Source organism: Mercenaria mercenaria, chromosome 11 (genome assembly GCF_021730395.1).
Source record: "Mercenaria mercenaria strain notata chromosome 11, MADL_Memer_1, whole genome shotgun sequence".
NCBI classification, from domain to species: domain Eukaryota; kingdom Metazoa; phylum Mollusca; class Bivalvia; order Venerida; family Veneridae; genus Mercenaria; species Mercenaria mercenaria.
Window position 1 is genome coordinate 15,143,423 of NC_069371.1, and position 27,503 is coordinate 15,170,925.

Here is a 27,503-nt window from a genome sequence, read left to right on the forward strand (position 1 = left end):
AGGGAGCCAACACGGAATCAACGTATTCACGGTTTAAAGGGACTGAATTAGAAAAATGTTTTGTTTGTGCTACTTAAAGTTCACAATTACATTAAAGACCTGTGTCACGTCAGATTAGAATGGACTATAAGAACTTTTGTATCTAGAGATACTGAACTTTCTTTTTTTTTTTTCTTATAATCAGTTTTTTTTTTTTTTTTTTTTTTCTTCATATCATCTATTCATTGTAAATAATCATCTTTTGTAAATAAATTTGTAAATATTGTAAAGGGTGTTGATTTGTTCTGATGGTTACTGTCGCCGGTACGGCCTTTCCTGTCACAAACACTTTCAGGCTGATTTCCAAAACTGCAAATTTTCACGTATGCTGACGACAATAATACATACAGTAAGTCCATTATAAACATTTATTTTATTTATCATCATGCAACATGCGTGTAAGGTCTATATTTGTAACGTGCATATGTTGTAACATATGAGAATAAAATGAGTTCTACATTAAATGTCTAATATACACACAACAGGTTCAATGAAATGCCTAAGCTGAGCTTGTGAGAATGTTAAAAAACCTTTTCTGTCTTCTTTAATCCAGTCATCAGATCTTGTCATATGACATCGGTTTCCTCAATACTTTGCTGATAACAAACTTATTTCCAGTCTGAAATATTACATAAGAAATGAACTTACGTCATTGCGACCAAAGATTAACTGAATTAATAGCGAGCTATAGACTATATTTATCAAAAGCAATAGATCTACTCATGTAGGCATACTTGACAGTTTGATAGTTACTTCAAGCATTCATTCACTCAAGACATGCGACCCAGCGACCTTCCACACGCCATGCATCAAATACTTATCAAAACTTTTTGTTACAATAGATACTAGTATACCTTAGACAGCGTACAGCAATAAGTTTTACAAATTAAAGAGATATATTCTTTCAGACACCATACATGTAGAAACGAAACATAGCAAGGTCTCTGCGAAGAGAATACCTAAAAGAATAGAAAGCTAGATATACTGAAAGAAGCCATAGTGTTTTTTCTTACCACAACAAGACCTGGAATGCTCGCCCATAAACTTTTATTCGGTATCAAGTCTGTTCCCGTTGCCTGGTTTTTAAATTTCATAAAGAGTACACCAGCAACTAAATAAATGACGAGTATAGTGAAAAATCTGAAAAAAGGAAAAATACTTATTGAAAATTGGAAAAAGATTGTATTTCTAATGCCAATTGCAAGAAAATGTAAAATTAATTTGTTCAAATATCATTTTTAATTAATTATCATTGAAATAAAAGTATACGAATCATGAACAAATATTCTTTATTAGTTATTGTTATAATTCACTCCAAAACTTCTAAGTAATTTTTCTCAGCATCTCATTTTAACTATAAAATAATCAAAGTTTTTTTTTATCATAAACATGCTTCTTTTAACATGACATGACCAAAGCTTCTGACCATAAACGTGTTTACTTTAACAATAAAATGAACAAAACTTCTGGTTATAAACATGTTGATTTTAAGAATAACATGACTAAAATTATAAATATATTTAGCGTTAGCATGCTGTTTTAAAACTATTTCTGATTTATCAAAAACTTTTAAAGCGAATGAGAAATCATACCTGAAATTGTGAACAATATGTACATAAGATTAGGTGTGAAAATCTGGGAATTTTGACGATAATTTGCAATACTTACAATCACCAAAATACAATAAATCAGCATTACATAAACATTTAACAGTGTAAGATAGATAGTTAAAAATAGTACAATTTGAAAATAAATAATAGTGTTTAGATTCTTGATTGAACAAAAGATTGAAATTTTATCCTTTGAGAATTTTATTACGAGGACTGCCTGTCATAACGTTAAATATATTCATCTAGTGCAATAGCATACGTACGCAATGAGAAGAATACTACCGCCGCTGAGTCCACCAGCACTACCAGATTTGCCAGAACAATGCGTGGGGCCGCTAGCGTCACACATACCCGCACATGCGCAAACGGTTGTCATCGTCATTTCCTGTTGTTATGAAAATGAGCAGATGAAAAATGAGTATCCACCTGTGGTTGGCTTCAATAAACTTGTTTCTAAGAGATTGAGACGGTACTATTTTGAAGTTATCTGACCATTAAAGCATAAATAATGCGTGTGCAATAAACAAATACAATTTCACTAGATAGGTATGTCAATAGAACGGTAGCAGCAATATTCTTTTCACTATATTCAAATGTCACATCTTTTCATTAAAGGTTTTTGTATTTTATAGAAGACGAACCCGCTTCCATATAAACCCATTCAGTCAGTTAAAAGAAAACAAATGCCGAAGGAAGGAGTCTCACTGGTCGAGAGGTTAAGTTTACTGAATTCGAATCGCATGCTCATTATATATATGGGTTCGGGTTTTTATCGTGACGCCTTGTGAGGAAGCCATCCATCTGACAATTTGCGTTCCGAGAGTTACACTTAGATGACCGTCTGGGCCTAAAATAATATCTAAAAGGCACCTGCATGAAGCCTTTCTCCGCTATTAAAAGCTGGAAAGTTGCTACACACTCTGTCGGCGTGACTTGAAACCTATTGAGGCAAGACTAAACAAGGTCTATGAGCATTATTATAGGCAAGGACGGACAGACTCTTGGCTAGAACCAGCGACCTTCCACACGCCATTTAAACGTGATCGTACACAGAGGCCAGATGAAAGTGAAGTATACGTCCTTAACCAGACGGCCGCGCAGTCCCAAATGAGATTGAAATTGCAAAATTAAACGTTATACGGTAAGTTCAGAGGTACTGTGTGTTTCAAATTGCCAGCACAATAGGCAAATGTTCGGTTCATTGTACAGTTTTGCGGTTTAGATATTTTTTTACATTCACACTCAACAGATGAATGATTGATAAAGCTCAAAGCAGTGTTGGCTTACAAATTGACCAGCTCCTTGTTCCCCCTCGGGCTCAAACGTTGGTGTACACGCACTGGGGTCGCATTTGAGATTAACCGTTGTTAATCTGTAAGTAATAATATAAATGAGTAGTAATACTTATGATCTGATATGATACCAGATAACATAAACACTTCAAATTACAGATCTTTTGAAATGGATCTAAAATTATGTCTTTGTATGAAACAGGTTGCATATAGTATGAATATCTTTATATACGATCATATTTGCCAAAAACTTGAACTGAATATATAGAGGATATTTGTTTTTTTGTTTGTTGTTTTTTTAGTGTCAGATCGAAATATATTTCACTCGTGAACACCATAATTTACATTTTCACTTTTGGCTGCGAAATGTAAATTATGGTGTTCACGAGTGAAATATATTTCGATCTTTTTCTATTTATTTTATACATTTTTAATGATTTTAACCAAATTATATTTAGTTTGTCCGCGCAACGTCACGTGCATCGCACCATAACGTGATAATGTCGTGACGTCAGGATGTCTTTGTAGAAAAACTATAGATAGTTCTATTACGTTTTCCGATTTCTCTGATATGATTTTATTATGATAAAATGTAAATATTTATGATCCTTTCATCATTTTTATACATCCTTACTTCTACTGAAGAATATTTTGCAAGAAATTTCCTGTCATTTATAATTCATATTATTTCGCATTCAAATATAGTTCCGTACCAGTGAAAAGTAAAAATGATATTTCAACTGATTGAAACAGTGAAAATATCAATTTTATTTCACTGATAAATTTCAGTATTTCACAGAAGAGTATAAAATAGCATTCCTGAAGTAATATAAACGGCGAGACAGCGTGGAATGTTGACAGGCAGCCCTTCAGTACTACATGTACACATTAAGCCATTGTATAACAGTTACTGTACATCTGACTCTACAAACGCCGTCAGTTTTAGCAACGTAAAATATCTCTCACACTTGTTCTGAACAATCTATTACAAACATTCTGAAGAGCAGCGGTAAAAATAAAAATACCATAAACGAAATTCACATTCACTTGAGGGGAGGCATGAACCTTAACACATTGGAATTGCGAATTTAATATAAGTCCCACTTTTGCCACAGACGATTTTATAGAAAGCGCTAATTAGGTTTATGAAGATTTAACCTATCATTTATACAGGGAAGATGGAAAGCTCCAGTCATGCTGCATACCTTAATACTCCATGTCCAGATGTGTACGCAACAATGACATTGTTTTGCTCATCGTCCCATTTAAAAGCTGCTTTAGATGCGTCCCCAATTTGTTGTTGTTCAGATTTGTCTTGATTTGAAACACAAACCTGAATGTAATAACGTAAAGCATACAACATAAGAAAATGTCATTCCTATGGTGGCTGATTTCTGCCATTTCCATGCCATGAATTCCCAGTCCAATATTACCACTTTATATTTTCGCAGTAGCGAACTGTGGCAAGTCTATATATGCATGTAGTTCTCGTGTGGCTATCGGTGTGTAACATTGTCGTATTCACATTAACCGTTAATTATAGACTATAGCATTTATTTTTATCTATCGGTATTCAAGATATTAGAAGTGTTAAAGACCCACGAATACCTAGTGGTCTACTTTTTCCTCCTACATGAACTTGGTGCAAATAATTCTGGTAATACTGGTATAATATAACTATTCTACAAGATGACAGGTGGACAATCTAGGCCCTGTTTTCACAACTTCATCTGCAAACTTTTTCAGCCATTCTCTTCTCAGTATAGTTTTATAAACATAGAATAATAACTATCTTACACTGCAGAAACATAGTGTGGTCTAAACTCACATTAATACATGAAGTACCGTGCATACTACATTAATTGAACAATATATTTAGACATTAAATACATTGTCTTAGCCTTATATCTGTTACTGTCAAATTGTAACTAGACACTTGTTATTTCTCATTTCTCCATACAGAACATGTATAATTACCATCATGGAAATACAAAAGATTACAGTTATTTTGTGGTGTGTCTTTAAGGTAACTTGACAATAGCCACTACTGACCTTGACATTTTATAGGGAAAAATACAAGTATATATAACTCTCAAAATATACTAAGTATTTAGAATTGAAGCAAAAACAAGAGCTGGCACTGTTAGTGACAACGTCGCCCCCCCCCCCCCCCCCCCCGAAGTGAGCATGACACACCAACTCATCACAGGGAAGAACTGTGACAAGTAATTTTTGAAGAATGGCAGAGTTTTTGACTGCACAAGAAACATACAATGTTAACTTTTGACTTCTAAGTGTGACTTTGACCTTGAAGCTAGGGGTCTTGGGCTTGTGTCTGACACGTCATCTCAATATAGGGAACGTTTATGCCATGTAATTTTAAAATCTCTTCATCGATGGAAGAGTTATGGAACGGACAAGAAATACACCCTGTAAACCGTTAACCTCTAAATGTGACATTGACCTTAGAGCTACTGGTCTGGTTATTATGCATGACACGTTTTCTCGTTACGGGGAATATTTATGCCAAGTAATTTCGAAATTCCTTGATGAATGACAGAGTTACGAACCGGACATGAAACAGACCCTATTAACCTTTGACTTGACTTCTAAGTGTAAACTTGATCTTGGAGCTAGGGGTCTGGGTCTTGCGCGTAACACATTGCCTCATTATGGTAAACATTTATGCCAAGTTGTTTCAAAATCCCTTCATGGATAACAGAGTTATATACCGGACACGAAAAAGATCCTGTTTACCTATGACTTCTAAGTATGACCTTGACCCTAGAGCAACGGATATGGGTCTTGCGCAGGACAAATTGTCTGATTATGGTTACCATTTATGCCAAGATATTTCAAAATCCCTTCATGGATGGCAGAAATATGGACCGGACACAAAAGCAGACCCTGTTAACATTTGAACTCTAAGTCTGACCTTGACCTTGGAGCTAGGGGTCTGGGTCTTGCCCATGACACGTCGTCTCATTATGATAAACATTTATGCTAAGTAATTTCAAAACCTCTTGAAGAATGGCAAAGTTACGAGCCGGACACGAAACAACACTGGCCATAGCTTTCGCAGAAGCGGTGGTTCCAACGCCGCGGCGGTGGAGAATTCTTCGCAGAAGCGGTGGATAAATATGGCCGGCTGATTATATTTCGGTAAGTTTTCTAATGAGTTTTTTCATATTAACCTCGTTTGAATGAAAACAACCAGTGAGACAGGAGCCCACATGTGTACTCTTCCAGCCACAAACACTTGTTCAGTGCAATTCTTTGTCGTTAATGTAAACACTTCTGTACAGTTTGACGAGGGACTGCCGTTTTTGTAGAATCACCATTAAAAATGGTAAAATATTGTACAAAGCGACCCCTGAGCACGTTTGCATCAAATCGTAAGTATGGCACTGTCAAGCAAAAACTATTTCTGGGTAACCGATGAATCTTTATTGCATGCATATAAGATAATCAACCAAAATGTGATGCGTATTTGGTACAAAAGAACATGGTGTTATCTCTTGGCAGTATATTATGGTTCAAAACATTAAGCTTACTTTTCGCGTATGTATTCAACTGAATGGAAGTGCAAATCAATTGAATACTATTTCTAAACATCCAGTTTCTATTGCTGTCTTATGTCAAAATGATTTCATGTATCTACCCCAACCAAAATCTCTGGAAAAATGCTGTTTAGTTAAGTTAAATGTCCATAACGAACATTAAAGAAACAAGATCCACCGCAATGCGTTGCAATTGTACCCACCGCCACTGCGTTGGAATCACTTTTTGGCCGATTATCTTATATGCCTGCAATATAGATTCATCGATTACTCAGAAATAGCTTTTGCTTGACAGTGTCATACTTATGATTTGATGCAAACGTGCTCAGGGGTCGCTTTGTGCAATATTTTACCATTTTTAATGGAAATTCTACAAAAACGGCAGTCCCTCGTCAAACTGTACAGAAGTGTTTACATTAACGACAAAGAATTTCACTAAACAAGTGTTTGTCGTTGGAAGAGTACACATGTGGGCTCCTGTTTCACTAGTTGTTTACATTCAAACGTGAATGAATATGGGAAAACTCATTAGAAAACTTACCGTAATGTAGTCAGCCGGCCATATTTATCCACCGCTTCTGCGACGAATCCTTCACTGCCGCGGCGTTGGAACCACCGCTTCTGCGAAATCTATGGCCAGTATGGAAACAGACCCATTTAACGTTTGACTTTTAAGTGTGACCTTGACCTTGTAGCTAGGGGTCTGAGTATTACACATGAAACGTCGTCTCATTAAGGTTAATACTTATACCAAACTATTTCAAAAGTCCTTCATGGATGGCAGAGTTACAGACCGGACAAGAATTAACAAAGTTACGGTCGGACGGACGGACGGACGGACGGACAATGCGATTTTAATTTGCCCACCTTCGGGGGCATAAAAATCAAAGAACATACTGTAGTGTAAATAAAAAGTTATTTGCTGAAACATCGTTAAAAGATGTAAGGATGTTATTAGTAAATAAAAACCTAAAATTATCAACTGCTTTAAGTTTGTAAAATTCTTGAAATAGATATATACTTAATAACTTAATAATAACATAATTGAAAAGTAGATCCCTCGGAAGCATCGAGGACAAGGCAAATAGTGCATATTGCAGACTCGATTTGATTGAGACCGCATTAATTTGTACACTAGTCAGCAGTGTACATGTATTTAGATAATTTACAACCATGCTTTGCACGGAATGTCACGGATCAGAGGGATAGACTGGCTATATTCATCACTTAGTCTACAACCCGGCAAACTGTAGGGAATCTAAAGTGGTAGTATATTCATGGCATGGTGCGCTCGTGTCGGCGGGGCGAAATGTCGAAGTAACGGAAACACGAAAGGTCGAAATAATGCTTATTTGTTGTGTGTTTGCCTTTCGACATCTGCGGCGAATACACGAAGTAACGAAACATTGAAGGCGAAATAGCGAAATTTCAGAGGCGAACACACGAACTTTTGTATTAATCACTTTTCGTGTCGGCAGGTATCAAAACTTCGTGTTGTCGCCCTTCTTTCGTGTATTCGCATCGAATGTCACGCCTCGAATGTCAAAAGGCGAACACACGACAAGTAAGCTGTTTTCAAACTTTCGTGTTTTCGTGTCTTCGACATTTCGACCCCCCGACACGAACAAATATGCATTATTTCGACCTTTCGTGTTTTCGTTACTTCCACATTTCGCCTCGCCGACACGAACACACGAAATGGCAGAAATCAGCCACCATACATTTCAGTTACAGCAAATGACCGAGTATTGCAGTGGCAATCCCCTGTGGTTGTTGACAACAGTGTTATGACTATAAATATCAATCATGACCTTGACCTACAAGCATAGATCATTTACGTGAAACAATGTCTCATATCATGGGACATTTGTGTGCAGTACTAAGATAATCCATCCATGCACATAAAAGTTACGGAGCGGAAACAATATCACTTGACCTTCAGTAGTGACGTTGACCTTTGACAGACAAGCACGGGTCATGGGAAACATTTCTGTATAGTAATACAAAAATCCTTCGATGCAATTAAAAGTTATGGGGCAGAATTGTTTTTTACTTGACCTTAAACAGTGATCTTAACCTTTGACCGACAAGCATAGATCATGTGTTGAAACACTGTCTCATCATGGGAAACTTTTGTGTGTACCACAAAGCTAATCCATTAATGCATATAAAAGTTATGGAGCAGGAACAATTTTACTTGACTTTTAATAGTGACCTTGACCTTTGACCTACAAGCTTAAGTCATGTACGTGCATAATCTATATGTCACACGACAAGTAAGCTGTTTTCAAACTTTCGTGTTTTCGTGTCTTCGACATTTCGACCCCCCGACACGAACAAATATGCATTATTTCGACCACTGGCACCAGATCATAAAGAAAATGCCTCCGTACGTGTTATACCCTACCCCTAGGTATTCTATAAGAACCATGGTCATGAACGGGAAAGTGCACTAACCCGTTTCAATCGTACATTTCTCAACTTAAACGCGCAGTTCGGTGCATAGGTACCTAGTATATTGAACAAGCGATAATTTATCTTCCATCGTGCACCAGTCACATTGTCTCAATATTCCATATTTCTGAGATTATCAACATATTTTATGCTTTCGTCAACGTTACAGAAAAAACTTGCTTGAACTTCCCTAATGAACATCCGGTCTAGAGGTCACGGCAGTGCGCACATGTTTGGCGAAACGTAAACAAACAAAAACAGATTTTTAAAAAATCACAATTTTACACTAAAACTCGAAATGATGAATGAAATTCATCTTGTATATGATCTTTAATTTGAAATCGTACTTTGGTCTGCATCTGTTCTGTATATTTTATTCATTTTGCACATTTTGCTGCATTTTCACATTTTAGCGAACACGTGTAGTAAAATGACGATTGACATACATTTTCACAACAGCCAATCAGATTGGTTTTGTAATCTAGAACGGAACTTCACCAGGGAAGTTCAAGCAAGTTTTTTGTGTAATGTTGAAATTACTATAAACTACGCGTTGTTTTTCTAAGATAAGATGTATTGAAAAAATGTGACCGGTACACAATGGAAGATAAATTACCACTTGTTTGATATCCATAGTACACATTTACCGCACTGCGTGTTTTAGGTATGAAATGCGCGATTGAAACGGGTTAGTATATTTTCCCGTTCACGACCATGGTTCTTATAGAATACCTAGGGGTAGGGTTAACACGTACGGAGGAATTTTCTTTCTGATCTGGTGCCAGTGATTTCGACCTTTCGTGTTTTCGTTACTTCCACATTTCGCCTCGCCGACACGAACACACGAAATGGCAGAAATCAGCCACCATATATTTCAGTTACAGCAAATGACCGAGTATTGCAGTGGCAATCCCCTGTGGTTGTTGACAACAGTGTTATGACTATAAATATCAATCATGACCTTGACCTACAAGCATAGATCATTTACGTGAAACAATGTCTCATATCATGGGACATTTGTGTGCAGTACTAAGATAATCCATCCATGCACATAAAAGTTACGGAGCGGAAACAATATCACTTGACCTTCAGTAGTGACATTGACCTTTGACAGACAAGCACGGGTCATGGGAAACATTTCTGTATAGTAATACAAAAATCCTTCGATGCAATTAAAAGTTATGGGGCAGAATTGTTTTTTACTTGACCTTAAACAGTGATCTTAGCAGGAACAATTTTACTTGACTTTTAATAGTGACCTTGACCTTTGACCTACAAGCTTAAGTCATGTACGTGCATAATCTATATGTTGCTCTATTTACATACCAAGTTTTATGAACCTAGCTTGAACATGTTGAATACCTTTTGAGTAGTTGCAGGTTTGTCACTTGCGGACGGACGGACGGCATGCCTATAGTCATTTCCATTGTTCTACCTGTAGGGGACTGAAAAGCCCATTACGTTTTTTCTGAAACTAGGCAGTGCAAGAGTTAACATATTGTTCCGTATGGATTTGTTATGATACATATAAGACGTTTATACAATTATGGATATTCCAAAGAGAGAAAGTATACATACCGCGGCGTCTTGACAATCACCCTCTGTAAAACCTCCACATGGGTTGTAGGAATAATAGTAGCCCTCGTCACTATATAACACGTCTTGGAATCTACGCAAAGATACAGAAAACATGGACAAAACATAGTACTAGACTGTCATATTGTTTCATTTTTATTCCGTATAATGATGTGCAAAACACTTCCTTGATTTTCAATTTTTGTTATATTGACAGTTTTAAGAGAATACACTAAATGAAATGCATACCATGATCCTGTAGGTCCAATGATAACAACAATTACTAGTTACTTAGGTTCAAAATTCGAAGGCAGTGAAATAGATATTGAATAATGAATAAAGTAGGAATCTGTTAGCACAATTAAACACTTTCACAGAAGGCTAGATATTATAATCTTTATTTATATCTTTAAGTATATTTATGTTGCTAATATAATAGATATAAATAATTGATAAAATGACAAAAAAACAACAAAACAACAACAAACGTTGTTTAGTGCTGTTTCTTGACAGAACACCACTGTGAACATCGACAATGTTTTCTCGCATGCTTATTTTAAAGGTATGACTGTATGAGTTCTTACCTTGGCGAGTCATCTGTGTTTCCAAGGCTTGTAAGATCTACTTTACCACTTCCGTCATCAAATGTACATGAACACTCATCATCTAAAGTACAGTCTTTACATGTAACGTATGTTACAAGACATAGACACACCAATATAACTTTCATAACTGTATCCAGTCCCGTGCACATATTTAGGAACAATTTTATTTTACGCGACTTTTTCCTTATTTGATTTAAATCGTAAAATTGATTAGTATTATGATGGTCTTAACCAAATGAAGCATTGACAGTTAGTTTCGTTAGACTTTTTGAGAAAATTAAAAAAAAAAAAAGTATAGAAATATGTTTAAAGATTTAATATTCAAATATGAGTACACAACCCTGTATATCACATGATAAACGATATAGATAAAGATGTTAATCAGGTATATACATATATCAAAGATAAATAATTTGTAACTTCATGTGTTATTACCTGTTATCTTTACGAGTCAATCAGATGATGATGTGACAATATATATCAAATTTCAAAATGAACAATTAATTAAAATCTACTGATTCGCGTTTTAAAATATGTCTATTAAAGGTTTTTAATGTATATTTCATGACTTTTATAAATAAATGCTTTTTCTGAAGCTATTAGCTCACAGACTGAGTTTGATTGAAAAGTGAATATTTGTTGTATTTCAACAATTTACTTTTATCCTTACATTTTGTAAACAATATATTGTACATTATTCAGTTTATGAATTGACTAGGGGATTTTACCCAACGTAAGTCGAGTAAATTCTACTCATCTTATTCCTACACCTTGAGCCTGGGTAGTAGTGAAAACTTTTCTTCCATATTAACGAGAGGGTTGGGCTATTTTTGAATGACTTGTAGGTTAATATATGACCTGGTAGTTGCCTGTTGCCATAATGGCACACCTAGTGACATAATGGTCCCAGGGCTTTAGCCCGAGGGCCATATTAAACTAGGTGTGCTATCATGGCTAGAAGGCACACATCCTTCTCTTCATATTTATCTTTGTATTTTATTTGTTCATACTTTCTTCAAATCTGTTAGGATCGTTTGTACTGCTTTCATCAGCAAGGCCATCATTATTTGAGAAACGATCTGAAAAATGATTCAGCACCCTTTCACCCGCCATAATGACGTTGCTACATGACGTCAACGTCAGAGCGCGTGGACGTTCCTGTTATCCTACGAAGCGTGAGGCACTCTGTGCTATTATGGATCCGACAATAGCGGTTTTCAGCGACATTTTTGTTACTGTATATAATTTCTTGCAGGACAATCGGGTAGTTTATTCCGCAACAAAACATTTGTCAGGACAGTTACCCATACATAACCAATGATATACACACTACAGCACTTGATAAATTGATACATTTTATAAATGGACGCTGTGTGACATTCTCCGTCCAACGTATCTTGTCGCAATCACTTTTTATCTTTACTCTGATAAATATGATTATAATTTATATCAATTTAAAATCTAAAATCTTAATGTCTGATATATGTTATGTTCAGTCTGATAAAATAGTGTAGAGCTACGTCCATTTGTCATATAATATCAAAGTTTTAAATTCTATTCATGTTTGATAATCTAAAAATATTTTTCAAAGATCCACAAATAAGTGTTCTGGATACAAGTTTTTGTGTTGTTGGAAGCAATAATCCGATACAGCTGAGAGGTGGTCAATCAGATGACAGTGACAATGTCTGGTGACAAACTATTCTTTTTGGCTCTATCTTTCGTTCTATATTTCGTTGCGGTAAAATCAAAAGAATGTAACCAAGATCCAGATTCTTTATGCAAATGTACCTTTGACGACGGTAGTGTTATAGATATTACAAGTTTAGGAAACTCAGACAACACGCCAAGGTGAGTAAACGTGATTGGCGTTCATTTTAGATATTACAAGTTTCGGCAATTCAGACAACACGCCAAGGTGAGTGAACGTGATTGGCGTTCATTTTAGATATTACAAGTTTCTCAGTTCAGACAACACGCCAAGGTGAGTGAATGTAACTGGCGTTCATTTTAGATATAACAAGTTTCTCAGTTCAGACAACACGCCAAGGTGAGTAAATGTAATTGGCGTTCATTGTAGATATTACAAGTTTCAGTAATTCAGACAATATGCCAAGGTGAGTAAACGTGATTGGTGTTCATTTTAGATATTACAAATTTCGGCAATTCAGACAACACGCCGAGGTGAGTGAACGTGATTGACGTTCATTTTAGATATTACAAGTTTCGGCAATTCAGACAACTCGTCAAGGTGAGTAAACGTGATTGGCGTACATTTTAGATATTACAAGTTTCTTTGATTCAGACAACACGCCGAGATGAGTCAATGTTATTGGCGTTCATTTTAGATATTACAACTTTCAGTTATTCAGACAACACGCCGAGGTGAGTAAACGTAATTGGCGTTCATTTTAGATATTACAAGTTTCTCTGATTCAGACAACACGCCGAGATGAGTGGACGTTATTGGCGTTCATTTTAGATATTGCAACTTTCAGTTATTCAGCCAACACGTCGAAGTGAGTAAACGTTAATGGCGCTCATTATATATATTACGAGTTTCGGCAATTCAGACAACACGCCGAGATGAGCCAATGTTATTGGCTTCATTTTAGATATTACAACTTTCAGTTATTCAGATAACACGCTGAGGTGAGTAAACGTGATTGGCGTTCATTTTAGATATAACAAGTTTCTCAGTTCAGACAACACGCCAAGGTGAGTAAATGTAATTGGCGTTCATTGTAGATATTACAAGTTTCAGTAATTCAGACAATATGCCAAGGTGAGTAAACGTGATTGGTGTTCATTTTAGATATTACAAATTTCGGCAATTCAGACAACACGCCGAGGTGAGTGAACGTGATTGACGTTCATTTTAAATATTACAAGTTTCGGCAATTCAGACAACTCGTCAAGGTGAGTAAACGTGATTGGCGTACATTTTAGATATTACAAGTTTCTTTGATTCAGACAACACGCCGAGATGAGTCAATGTTATTGGCGTTCATTTTAGATATTACAACTTTCAGTTATTCAGACAACACGCCGAGGTGAGTAAACGTAATTGGCGTTCATTTTAGATATTACAAGTTTCTTTGATTCAGACAACACGCCGAGATGAGTGGACGTTATTGGCGTTCATTTTAGATATTGCAACTTTCAGTTATTCAGACAACACGTCGAGGTGAGTAAACGTTAATGGCGTTCATTATATATATTACAAGTTTCGGCAATTCAGACAACACGCTGAGATGAGCCAATGTTATTGGCGTTCATTTTAGATATTACAACTTTCAGTTATTCAGACAACACGCTGAGGTGAGTAAACGTGATTGGCGTTCATTTTAGATATTACAAGTTTCTTTGATTCAGACAACACGCCGAGATGAGTCAATGTTATTGGCGTTCATTTTAGATACTACAATTTTCAGTTATTCAGACAACACGCCGAGGTGAGTAAACGTTAATGGCGTTCATTATATATATTACAAGTTTGGAAACTCAGAGAATACGCCAAGTTGAGTAAAGTTTGATGGCGTTCATTTCTGATATAACCAGTTTCGGACATTCAAACAACACGCCGAGATGAGTAAGCGTTATTGCCGTTCATGTTAGAAAGTCATTCAATACGTCAAACTGAGTATAGTACGTTATTGGTGTTTAGCATGATACTAAAGGAAATGCAGACAGTTCTGCAAGGTGAGTGAATGTTGGCATTTTAGATATTACAAAATTTAGAAATACAAACAATACTTTTATATCATACTGCGATAGCAAGTTCGGAAAAGGACAATACGCCAAGGTAAAGGTTAACATTATAAGTTTTGAAATTCAAAAGATACGCCAAGGTGAGTAAAAGTTATTAGCGTTCAATATGATATTCTTCTGCCGTGACATTCATTCTGTTGTATGTCTACTTTTAGTCATCACTATTCACCGGAAGGTCATTCAATAAGTATTTTATTACATTAGAATTAAATTTCCTACCATGATAAAAACAACAATAATGATTATGATAATGGTGATGATGATGATGACGACGACGACGACGACGATGATGATGATGGTGGCGATGGTGGTGGTGGTGATGATGATTATTATTTCTAAAGCAGTTAACGAAAAATCAAAGTGTATTTAAAAGAATGAGTTATTTTCACATTACCTGAAACTGCTGGGGTCGATGGTATTTAGATGAGTCTTGAATATTGTAAGTCTAGAATACTTTAAAATATTGAAACTATGCTATACCTACGGAACATAATGATATATTCGCATATTAAATCATTCTGTAAATTCCAAAAATTCGTCATTATTGGTAATGTGTTCTAACTCTGTTAAATTTACGTTGAAAAATGGAGATCAAAGTTGTTGTTGTCACTATTTGCACAGTCACTACATATAGTAGCATATAGAACTGTTTTAAAATGTATGGATAATCTGGTCACCTTGATTAATCGCTCAGCAAAAAAGTTAAAGTCGTAAAACTTTTCCGTTGAGAGAATTTATAACTGTACGGTTTTTTTTTTCTATATTTTTCAGATTTGCAGATGTTTTAGCACAAAGTGAAGGAAATTTTTACTCGTATAACCCGTGTTACCCTTTTACAGAGGAACAATGTGACGACGCAGCAGTATGAAATATTATTATTGATCAATCTGTAAATTTCATTATGTTGTTCATACCGACGTGTATATCAGGCCCGTAGCCAGAGGCTAGTTTTAACCGAGGCAGTCTAGGGGGGTCCGGGGGCATGCTCCCCCGTGAAATTTTTTTTCTTTAGGTCGTCTATGGTGCATTCTGGAGGGTCCTGCGACTATGTTTTACTACTTTAAATTTGGTGTTTTTAATGTAGTTTTGTACTGATTTTTTACTTATGAGTATGCAGATCCATAATTCTAAATCTGATTAAGAATTATCTAATAGGCTGTAGATCTATATTACGGCTATTACTGTAAAGTCATTCTGAATGGGTGTAATATATCATTTCCCTATGTTTTTGAACTTGAACTTTAATTGGTACCATTTGTATTCTTAATTGAAATACATGTACTTAATTACTTTTTTCATTGCATGCCAAATTTTAACCGAGGCAACTGCCTCACTTGCCTCAACGTAGCTACGGGCCTGGTATATACTGTAACAAGCCCTACGTCTTATCCATTAAGATTCAGATTCAGACTGTTCATAATAGTGGCGAAATTATAACGTACTGTATCTTTTCTGAAATTATCACATATAGATTTAAGGCATTATACTTGCGCATTAGAACTTAGGAAATCGTGGCATAATTATCTATAAAAATGATGTAAATCATTTATATATAATATTATCATATCTGGGAGCACAGCGGACTGAAAAGTAAATGAGCCGTGTCATGAGAAAACCAACAAAGTGGGTTTGCGACCAGCAAGGATCCAGACCAGCCTGCGCATCCGCGCAGTCTGGCCAGGGTCCATGCTGTTCGCTAACAGTTTCTCCAATCCAATAGGCTTTAAAAGCGAACAACATGGATCCTGACCAGACTGCGCGGATGCGCAGGCTGGTCTGGATCCATGCAGGTCGCAAACCCACTATGTTGGTTTGTTTTCTCATGGCACGGCTCAAATGGTATTTCTCTTTCTCTTTTTTAAGTGGCATAATTGTGGCATTTCATTTTATTTAGTTTTTACAAATCGCGATATTACGTACGACAGGGTATTAGTAGAAGTTATAGGCCTATGTTATTTATTTACAAGAAATTTAGAATTACATAATTCGAAATTTGGATATAAGCATCTCCCAATTCGACATATTAACTTAACTTAAAATGTCTAGTTACTAGTTATCACAGTATAGGTAGATGTATAGGTCCTGTCCAATCCCTCGCATAATCATATAGGGTTATAAAAGAACGACAGCAGCGTTTGTTCATAAAAATAACAGTATTCTAATCATGTTTTAAGTCTGGAATGTGGTCCCGTATGGTACGGAAATATAGACATCCTATATGAACACGTAGTTGAGTCCGACCAAGATTGGGTACCTGGGTAGCTCAAGATGTTGTAAAGAGGCCATAGAAGGGTGTAGAATTCGAACTTACATATCCATTATTTTGTCTTTGTAACTCGTAAATTTGAGTTTTTAATTCAAAGTCTGAGATAGATTTTTTTCCCAAATTCGACATAGACGCCCGAAATTTAACTCACATATTCGTGATGAATAACTCACAATTTCCAGTTAGCGGGTCATTCTACAAAAATGGCAATCGTGCTTGAATATGGTGCACAGTCTGTGTACATACTTAAAATTTAGTTTATTCCTTCAAAATATCAACCTTGTCTTCCATGCGAACGCTGTAGTGTAGTCTCCCCTTTGTATGATCTTAAGTAACTGAAAAATACAACTCGCAAGTGTTTTATTCAATAAATATTTGGGCCAAGTCAGTATCTTTTTCAACCTTGGAAAGAGGAAAAAGACACAAGGACTTAGATCTGGTGAATAAGCGGGATGATTGATTTGTACTACTTTTTCGTTTCTCAAAAACTTTGAACGATGGCACTTTTGTGGGCCGCAGCGTTGTCATGAAGACTGCGAATACAAATGTACCACCTGTGATTGGACGCATTCTTTTGTATTTTCGGTTTCAGTACTTTCTGTACTTTGTCTGTATGAAACTCTCGAACGTTCCTGTAAATAAATAAAGGACACCTTACACCAATGCTCTTCCGTACTTTTCAAACAAATACATCTAGTAGAATCTCAGACCTTCAGTAATGGCAACAGTGATGACAGTTTCTTTATTTTCAGGTATGTATCATAAATCCGGATAAAACTCAATCGATCACTGTAGGCGATGCTGCTAAAGCTGCCTTTAAATATGACGATGATTCTGGAAATGTGATAGCTGGATATACATCTGGAACAATAAAAGACTTAAGGTATATATCCATCGCGTGTTGTGTGTTTTATAGTAAAAAATGACATGCTTAGACGCGAGAAATACTATCAAATAACGGCAACAGCGGTTATTGTCGCCTTTGCTTACATGTATGTTTAAATAAGAAATGATAATCTTATTTTGGTCAAGTTTCCATTCCATTGTTTTGACTGATGTTCACTTAAAGAAAATAATTTTCAGACATGCACACGATTTGTTTTCTATCAATTTTAGATTTATATTTTAAAGAGAATTATGTTACATCATTCAGAATCGTATTTTTCCGTGCATGTTTCTTCTTACTGCTTGTATGGTGAATTTTAAACTTAATTTTCAGACTATCTGAGATCATTTTAAAATGTGATCAAAGTGCTTGTGATCCTGAGATAACAGCCGATGGTCAACAAGATCAGGGATTCTTTGTAAGAATTGTATCGAAAATTATTTGTTAATTTTTAGACCAATGACAACGCTGCATTATTTAGAATCTAGTCGCCAAACTCAGTTTTAAAATATTTCTGACTTGCATTTAATATGTTAAAATTTTAACATTACTTTCGCAACGATAAACCTATATGACATGTGTGCGAACTCACATTGCTATGATGTCACGGCATGCGCAACCACAACTGTTTTAACGTTATGCAAAAAAAGACCGAAAATTTTGTCTTTATTTTCATATTTTACCTTTGCACCAGTGTGTTTCTGATATATATGAACGATAATCGGAATACAGTCAAACTCGGATAATTCGTACACCACCTTTCTCTCGAACTAGTCATCAGGCCCTGGAAAAATCCCTGTATAATGAATTTTGTTCGATAACTGGAACAATTGATCACTCGAACAAATTTTGCTGGTCCCCTCGAGTTCGAGTTATCTACATGTTCAATAATTAAGCAGATTTATAATTTTACGTCACATCGTCATATGTGATACCTGCGCTTCAGCACACGTTACCCATGGAACACGTGCATTGTAACGAGATGTTTAAACGTTTGCTAATCCTACAGTCTCTATTACTTGACGATATTTGATTTTCTATTTACAACTTCAAAATAATACAGAATTTGGATCAGTTCAAACAGAAAATAGAACTGTAATATGTAAAGTATCAAACCCCGATGTTTAAGCTAAAAATAACGTATGATAACCCAGCTGTGGTTTGGTTATAATATCGAATTATTACGCGTTAATACTCGGGATGTAATTTGGTGATCATGACATATAGTGAGTTTTCACTCTTTGTTTTGAAGGTTCATTATTTAATTCAAAGAAATTTAATTCAAAACATCTGCTTCAGCAAATGACACTTACAACAGTATGCGCATGTCCAGATGGATGCAGCTCTTCGGGTCCAAAAAGCTGTGGGAGTTCGGGAGGAATATCTGTAGGAACAATTCTTTGCATTTTGTGAGTAGAATTAATATCAGAATTAATATCAGTCAGGTTAGTAAAAATCAAAATCGTAAGTCCTTAAAATACCATTCGAAATGATTTTAAACCAAGCAATTTAAACATGCTTATACCTACACAGAATATTAATCAGATGAGTCATGAAAATCAAAAACAACCACAATGAGACATTTTGCTGTCAGAAGATTCTTTTTTATTATAAAATCTCAAGTGCTTACTTAAAGAGGTATAAGCAGTTTATATTTTTTGAACGTTTCATTTACAGTTGAAACCATAAATTTAAACCGCACCATGAGGAAACCAACATAGTGCATTTGCGAATGGTTTCTCTAATTGCAAAAGGGTTTGAAAGCGAACAGCATGGATTCTGACCAGACTGCGCGGAGGCGCAGGCTGGTCTGCATCCATGCTGGTTGCAAATGCGCTATGTTGGTTTTCTCATGGTGCGGCTCATATTTATTTGAATTTCATGGATTCTAATATTTTTCCGGCTTTACCTTTAAACGCAAGTAAAGATAAAAAATAAATTGTTTGGGTTTACTGTATCAAATGATATTTGTAACAAGAAACGGCCTTCCTTATCATGATCGACCATTGTTATACAGTGTTTGATTATTTTTTTTTATTTCAGAGTGTTATCTATTGTGGTGCTGTATTTTGTTGTGGGCACTGTAATTATGAAATTTGTTCTGAAGAAAGAAGGGATAGAAGTTATACCTAATGTTGTACTTTGGAGAAGTGTGCCAGTTTTGATAAAGGTAGAGTATTAATCAATCTGTCAAGTTATCTTTCATTATTTCTTGCTTATATTTACTATTTGTTGTTTATCAAATAATCAAGGCCTTCAAGTAGTTTGCCGCTTGATTTATCACGGTTCAGAGTTTAGATGCGCAGGAACAAAACCACGAGGACGTTAGCCCGAGTGACTTCTAAATGATGTATCGTGGTAAATTAGACGATTATCCACGAGAAGGCATTGATTGTTTTCAATTTTACATGAAATATTTTGATGATATCATGCTGGACTTCATTTATGCCAGTAGTAATTAGCCGGATGTGATGCGACTCTTTTACGTGATAATTCACCTAGTAATGATGCTCTCTCACCGGTCCATGCGTTAACTATTGCTTAAACAGAGCTTGACTTTCTTCTTTGTTTCAGCTGCAATCAATCGAGCCATGTTAGAATGTATGTTTTCAGATTAAAGCTGTAATAAAAATGACACCATTCAGTTGAACATTATTATTAAAATCCATTATTGAACACCAAAAAATGTTTCGTCTTCCGACCCACCATCTCGGGTAAAACTGCAGACAAAAAGACAATCAGGTCAAATGCAGACAAACTGAGCTAGTTATGGTAAATGGGTTATAATAGCACATCTGTAGTGACTTTTGTTATAATTCTGTATAAATTCTGTATCAGCGGGGCTTGTATTTCACAACCAAATACGAAAGGCAGGAAACATTTCAATAGAAATCTTATCCCGTTTTACGGTGTTTGGTGTCGGTATATTTTTTTTTTTGTTCAATGTTGGTATCAATTTTCTGCATAACGTTTTATGTCACGGTTTTCAATGTTTGTACATTTCTTCTGTAACAACGTTTTATGTCACGGTGTTTAATATTGGTTTTTTTTCTTTTTTTTTTTTTTTTTTTTTTTTTTTTTGCAACAACGCTTTATGTCACGGTGTTTAATGTTTTAATGTTTGCACAAAATAATTGCAATAACGTTTTATTTCACGGTGTTCAATGTTTGTAAAAAAAATTCTGCAATAATGTTTTATGTGATAGTGTGAAGTGTTGGTTAAAATGTTCTGCAATAACGTTTTAACGTTTTATTTCATGGTTTTCAATGTTTGCACACATTTTCTGCAATAACGTTTTATTTCTCCGTCATGTATCTTTTTTCTATTTTCAGACTGGATTTCTGTTTATGATCAGCAAATGCCGCAAAAGCACTAGCTACGAAAAGATATGAGTGACATTAATATTAAAGTAAACATGTAAAAATACGTGAAAGATTTGGACTACGCCGTATATAATAAATTCAACTTACATTGTTATAATGTAATAAGTATTTATACGATAGGTCACCCTGCATGAATCATACGTAAAATGTGGAAAAAAAATGCTCGTAATTGAATTAAAAGTCCCTTCAATGAAATTTTTCACAGTCACAATAAGTTTTGAATTATCAATAAAGTACGCATGCGTAAAATACAGTTCAGTCATAAAGCACAAGCTACTGATTTATTTATGGGTCATGTAATAATGTTGTTTGTAATAGAGATATTAAAAGCCTTGACGGTTCTTTAATCTTGCAAAGTATCCTACAAAAATCGTATAATAATATGCACACATTAGTCCGGCACATATATGGATTGAGTTTAATGACTTATTTTGAGTCAACGAGCCCAAATTATATAAAAACACAAACTAATATGACTACTCCCTAAACAAGGGTTTGTACTTCACTTTATTGTTCCTATACAAAGCAGTATATACACACTGTTAAGGAATACAGTTTAATTAATGTCATTACGTTGTACAATAATTAATGCCATATTGATTGTATTTTGGCCCGTTGACCTTCTATTACAAATAAACCAATATTGTATTATACACCAGCTATCTTTCTATTCAAACATTGCCTAGACGAGTCTGCCAACTTTTAAAATCGCATCAACACATTTTCATATCTTTAATTTGTGTTTTGACAACCTGACATCGAATCGAATCCATATTCTGACAATATTACCAAACTTTTTTTTCGAATCCAGCTATAAGCAGTCAGTAAAATGAACATTTTGCACCTTTCGCAGACAGACCAAACTTTAACTAAAAACTTCAAACTAATCCGCTTAGCCTTGTTTCAAACTGTTTTGCTTCTGAGATCCTTAACCGCTGTCATTTTGCATCGTGTGTCATACGCTCCGATAGGCTCAATATTTTTACCTGATCAATCGGCGACTTAATTGTATTACGAGACTATTCTAAAGTCGTGTGATCTGTAATAGCAGCTGCTTAAAGGATTATTTGATCGAATAAAAAGTGATTGAGACAATCTTGGCTTTACAGGAACTGAGCTTCCAATTGCAACTGCTGCAGCACACACCAGGAACCATTTTGAATGTATGTCTGTAACTTACATTTTATTGAATAATATTGTCAGTACTGAATAAAAAATAAAAGAAAAGTGGAGGTTATGTTCGATACAAGAAAAGTATCTTCAGTCAAGCAAACACACTGTAAATTCAGCAAAGAAGAAAATGAAACCCCAAACTGTAGCGGTGGTGTACGACATACGTTTCCATAACCAATTCTGAAAAGTACTTTTTCGTGTCATTTTCGTATTTAGTGTCTGTACACCAAAATAATTTTCGCTTTCTTTTGAATAGCGAATAGTTTCATTCTAACTCCTTTTTAAAAACAAATTTAAAATCTGGTTTCATCGAGCTTGCTTCGGGGCTTTCTTTTATTTCATATTAATCATTGTTGAAGTAAAAAGAACAATACTTCAAATTTACGTAATCTGTGACGTTACAACCAACAGGAACATTAACACAAACATAGCTTGTTTACCATGTTTACTGGTGCACTAAAAAACCAGAGAATGTATTCAAATACATGACATCGTCCCTGCGCAAATCACATGGACCATAAACACATTGTACCAAAACACGATCCCCAGGTTTCAGAATGACAACGGTATCAGCTGTGTGACACATTGCCTATCCGTTGTCGCCGTAGTAACCAGTTTTTATTTTCACATTATCGACAAATATTCCATAAAACCCGTAATGCCCAGCACGCGAGCAGGCTTGTACTGAGAACGAGTAAGTGCCACCTACCGGCGCAGTGAATGTACCAGAAGTACTGTTATAGCCGTTACCCTCATTTAGCGTTGTCGTTCCAAATAGGAAAGTGTCTCCAGTAGATAATGATATGTCCATTAAACCCTTACTACGAAAAGCAACATTCGTTCCACCAGAATCTGAAAAGTAATTTTTATAGAGGTAAATGGTAACCGTTCTGAAAACCCTTTATCCATATACTAAACATGGTACGTAGTTCTGCAGTTCAGATGATAAAATACAGTTAAATGAAATCCTCGCAGTTCGACAAATTTTAAAGTCAATTTCCCTCTTCTCTATTCATCATTTGTTTTATTTCATAAAATTGTTCAGATAGTCTAGAACTGTTTAACTGTGTACCTTGACAGACTGTATGCCCGCAAGACATCACTTGCATCGGATCTCCATCACAATTTCGCCCAAAAGGCGATGGTCTAGGATTTGTACAGTTCCTTGTTCTTGAATGGAAGCCCTCGCCACATGTAACACTTCATCTGCTCCATGATCCCCAATCACTCCAGCCGCCGTCTGAAATACGTCAAGTTTCAGTATATCTCTTCATACATGCGTTCAAACAACTAAATCAAATATCACGCGGTGAGAAGAGTGATTCGAAGTCAGCAATCCCAATCACTCGGACATGAATGTCCCGTCTATTAACCACGGAAGCAACATCAATTGCAAAATGCAGGCCTAAGAAATGTTAGATATTTTTAAAACTTTTAACAAATTTTAACAGTTCTAACACAGTTTACGTCGGCAAAGATATCACGCCCATATGTTAAATTACATTTTAACACCAAACTTTATAGAATACCTGTTCATAGTAATTCTGCTAAAAGAGACTTTTACAATTTTGTGACAAACAAATAATCCACACAGTCAAACACTTTGGGTAAGGACCTCCTCCCTCCCTGTGAACTGTTAGCCAATATATTTTAACATTTCAAAACGAACTGAGCATAGGTGGAGAGCATAGACAATTTCAGTGTGTTTTAAAAATGCATATTCTATCATCAATTCATCAATACTCTTTATATTACCAGACTCTGATACTTTGAAAGACTAGTCTTTTAAATCAACACCAACCTATCAATTCTTGCTATCAGCTGACGGGTCTGAAACCATTCCAACAAATATAACCGTTCTTGACAACTGTCAGTCAGGTTCGGACGAGAAATCGATAACTATCATAGATCTATCATGTTTCCTTTTGTGGAACACTTCTGTGTTGTGGTTTGTAAGCTGGTTTATACTAGTAGTCACCACCGGTAACCCATATGGGTTAATTAAGAAGACTGTTAATAGTGTTAGTTGGAAGTGCAAAATACTGAATACTCTATACAGTTGAACTTCCTGTATCATTAGCGTTCTACTTCAACTGTAGGTGTAAATCATCCTAACACAGGACCCTTATTCCAATGTCGAGGAGAACTCGACCCCTAGTTTTGTAGTCAGACAATGTTCTTACTGGACCATTGCTTCTGTGGGAATGGATACCTGATTTATATATTCGATAGGGAGGCAAGCGGAGCTACGTCCAAAAATGTAAACGTTAGTTGAACCGGATATTAACTGTTACACGAGGTCAGTTTACTATGAAACTATACAGCTATTAATTTTGGTACCCGGGACATGCGCGATATCCAGCGTTAAGAGGTGTTCCCGGTGTCAATTGTACACTTTCCTTGGTTTAATATAAAGATAGACGGTAAAATGCATTTTAACATGCTAAAACTGTAACAAAACATAGTTTATGATCTTCGCTCAAATCGTTTTAAAACGCTAAAATATACTAACTAACAGTTGCTAGGGACGGAGGAGAGTAGAGTACTGACCCAATCTCTTCATAATGCATATACAACATACCACTACAAGCTCCAGGCATACATAGCTGATCGTCAATATTCAAACCGAAGCAGTGGTCCCCAAACCGCTGTGGTGGCGGATTCGTACAGAAACGCTGTCGTCTCTGTATACCGATACCACAAGTAGCCGAACAACTGTTCCATGGTGTCCACTCTGTATACCGATACCACAAGTAGCCGAACAACTGTTCCATGGTGTCCACTCTGTATACCGATACCACAAGTAGCCGAACAACTGTTCCATGGTGTCCACTCTGTATACCGATACCACAAGTAGCCGAACAACTGTTCCATGGTGTCCACTCTGTATACCGATACCACAAGTAGCCGAACAACTGTTCCATGGTGTCCACTCTGTATACCGATACCACAAGTAGCCGAACAACTGTTCCATGGTGTCCACTCTGTATACCGATACCACAAGTAGCCGAACAACTGTTCCATGGTGTCCACTCTGTATACCGATACCACAAGTAGCCGAACAACTGTTCCATGGTGTCCACTCTGTATACCGATACCACAAGTAGCCGAACAACTGTTCCATGGTGTCCACTCTGTATACCGATACCACAAGTAGCCGAACAACTGTTCTGTGGTGTCCACTCTGTATACCGATACCACAAGTAGCCGAACAACTGTTCCATGGTGTCCACTCTGTATACCGATACCACAAGTAGCCGAACAACTGTTCCATGGTGTCCACTCTGTAAACCGATACCACAAGTAGCGAACATGTTCCATGGTGTCCACTCTGTATACGATACACAAGTAGCCGAACAACTGTTCCATGATGTCCACTCTGTATACCGATACCACAAGTAGCCGAACAACTGTTCAATGGTGTCCACTCTGTATACCGATACCTCAAGTAGCCGAACAACTGTTCCATGGTGTCCACTCTGTCCATCCTCCTAGGACTGCCAAAGAGAATACAGTGAATTTAGCTTCCGGTTATTTCCACTCGAGGTCAAAACGTACTAAATATTGGGCCTAACGCGATCAAATTTTCAAGGGAGCTCTGCTACCAATACCTGGAACACTAAAGGTAAAGGTATGTAGTGGTTGGAGACATTTTTTCATCCGTCCGTCCTCTACCACAACCATGTGTATTTATTTACTTCCACCTTTTCCTGATGGATACTAACTTTTTCAGTGAAAAGACATCGCTTCTGTTTAATTTTACTATACTATATAATTAATATAGTGTTAGGCCTTTGTCAGTTTCACATAGTGTATAGAACCAAAACTTTTTTATTCCTAGTAAATGATTCGAAATAAGTAAATGTATTTCAATAAAACTCCAATTCAGAAATATGGTATATGAAATTGTGTGACATTGTCTTACTGGAATAGTTCGCAATATAAAACTTTCTTGTTGTCCTATCAAATTAAAACAGCTGTTTCCGTAGTTGCCAGTATATCAGCAAGAATAAATGAATGCACAATACACTACCAGGACAAAGTTGTTCTTGACATTGTTTAGTGTCCATATTTCTTCCGACACAGTCTATACCTCCATGGGCTGGGGCTGGTCTTGTACACGTCCTTGACCGTGACTGGGTCCCATTCTCACATGTCACATCACATGAAGACCAAGGTGACCATTCTGTCCAAGCACCATCAACTGTTTAGTTAAACAAAAATTAAACTGATTAATAAAGAAACTCTTAACCGGCTTGTTCATATTAGTGCCTTCTTACACAGGCCACATATATCTCCGAATATAAAATACCAAAGACGTTAAAATGGTACTAGCAGCTTCTTTGCTTGGCGCTCAGCATTAAGACTGGACAGCCCGGTGTCAGTATGATGTGACTGGGTGGGGTATCATGCCACGTGTCTACGGCGTGATATTCCAGTGAGGCAGCACTATAAAGTTGGGCATTGTGCTCACTGCTACAAGTAGACACCGTCGTTTATATGACGGAAAAATTGTTGAAAAAGACGTTAAACCCGAACAAACACACACGATATTAAATGAGTATATTGTCCAATTTATTTGACCTGTCAAAAAATGGACCCGGCTTTCATTATATTCTGTTCGAGCCCATATAAGATTAACATGAGAGCCGGGAACATGTTTTGACAGGTCAATTAAATAGTACTATATTTTATACCGGCTTTATTGAAAATGTTGAATAAAATAACAAAATGAGAGGTTCTGTAGAGCGCATGGTGTGATTTACATAAATAGAGCTAGAAATCTATGTTGATTTCCGAAATCCTGTTTACAAATTGAAGTTAACATAATATAATAAAATTTCTGATAAGATTTTGGCAAATTAGGTTGTTAGAATTGTTTATTATT

The 27,503-nt window shown here is 36.1% G+C and overlaps 3 protein-coding genes across 4 annotated transcripts; 1 reads left to right on the forward strand and 2 right to left on the reverse strand.

Moving 5' to 3' along the window:
* Positions 1 to 393: 393 nt before the first annotated feature.
* On the reverse strand, positions 394 to 11,491 carry LOC123532407 (uncharacterized). Of its 2 annotated transcripts, XM_045313832.2 has the most exons (7): positions 11,115 to 11,490; positions 10,534 to 10,624; positions 4,147 to 4,274; positions 2,937 to 3,021; positions 1,913 to 2,034; positions 1,053 to 1,179; positions 394 to 658 (listed from the first exon to the last, which is right to left on the reverse strand). In XM_045313832.2, the coding sequence occupies exons 1-7, from the start codon at positions 11,282 to 11,284 to the stop codon at positions 596 to 598; spliced, it is 786 nt and encodes a 261-aa protein (XP_045169767.2). In that variant the 5' UTR covers positions 11,285 to 11,490; the 3' UTR covers positions 394 to 595. The 2 variants fall into 2 exon arrangements, with proteins under 2 accessions (XP_045169767.2, XP_045169768.2); XM_045313833.2 differs by lacking the exon at positions 1,053 to 1,179 and having other exon boundaries at positions 11,115 to 11,491.
* Positions 11,492 to 12,596: 1,105 nt separating this feature from the next.
* On the forward strand, positions 12,597 to 22,669 carry LOC123530760 (uncharacterized). The gene is made up of 7 exons (XM_053518603.1): positions 12,597 to 12,986; positions 15,678 to 15,768; positions 17,925 to 18,055; positions 18,392 to 18,476; positions 19,358 to 19,467; positions 20,102 to 20,228; positions 21,392 to 22,669. Exons 1-7 carry the CDS (start codon positions 12,808 to 12,810, stop codon positions 21,449 to 21,451), a joined length of 783 nt encoding a protein of 260 aa, XP_053374578.1. The 5' UTR covers positions 12,597 to 12,807; the 3' UTR covers positions 21,452 to 22,669.
* Positions 22,670 to 22,680: 11 nt separating this feature from the next.
* LOC123532575 (thrombospondin-2-like) lies at positions 22,681 to 25,867 on the reverse strand. The gene is made up of 3 exons (XM_053518604.1): positions 25,197 to 25,867; positions 23,688 to 23,855; positions 22,681 to 23,467 (listed from the first exon to the last, which is right to left on the reverse strand). Exons 1-2 carry the CDS (start codon positions 25,837 to 25,839, stop codon positions 23,818 to 23,820), a joined length of 681 nt encoding a protein of 226 aa, XP_053374579.1. The 5' UTR covers positions 25,840 to 25,867; the 3' UTR covers positions 22,681 to 23,467; positions 23,688 to 23,817.
* Between the last annotated feature and the right edge of the window lie 1,636 nt (positions 25,868 to 27,503).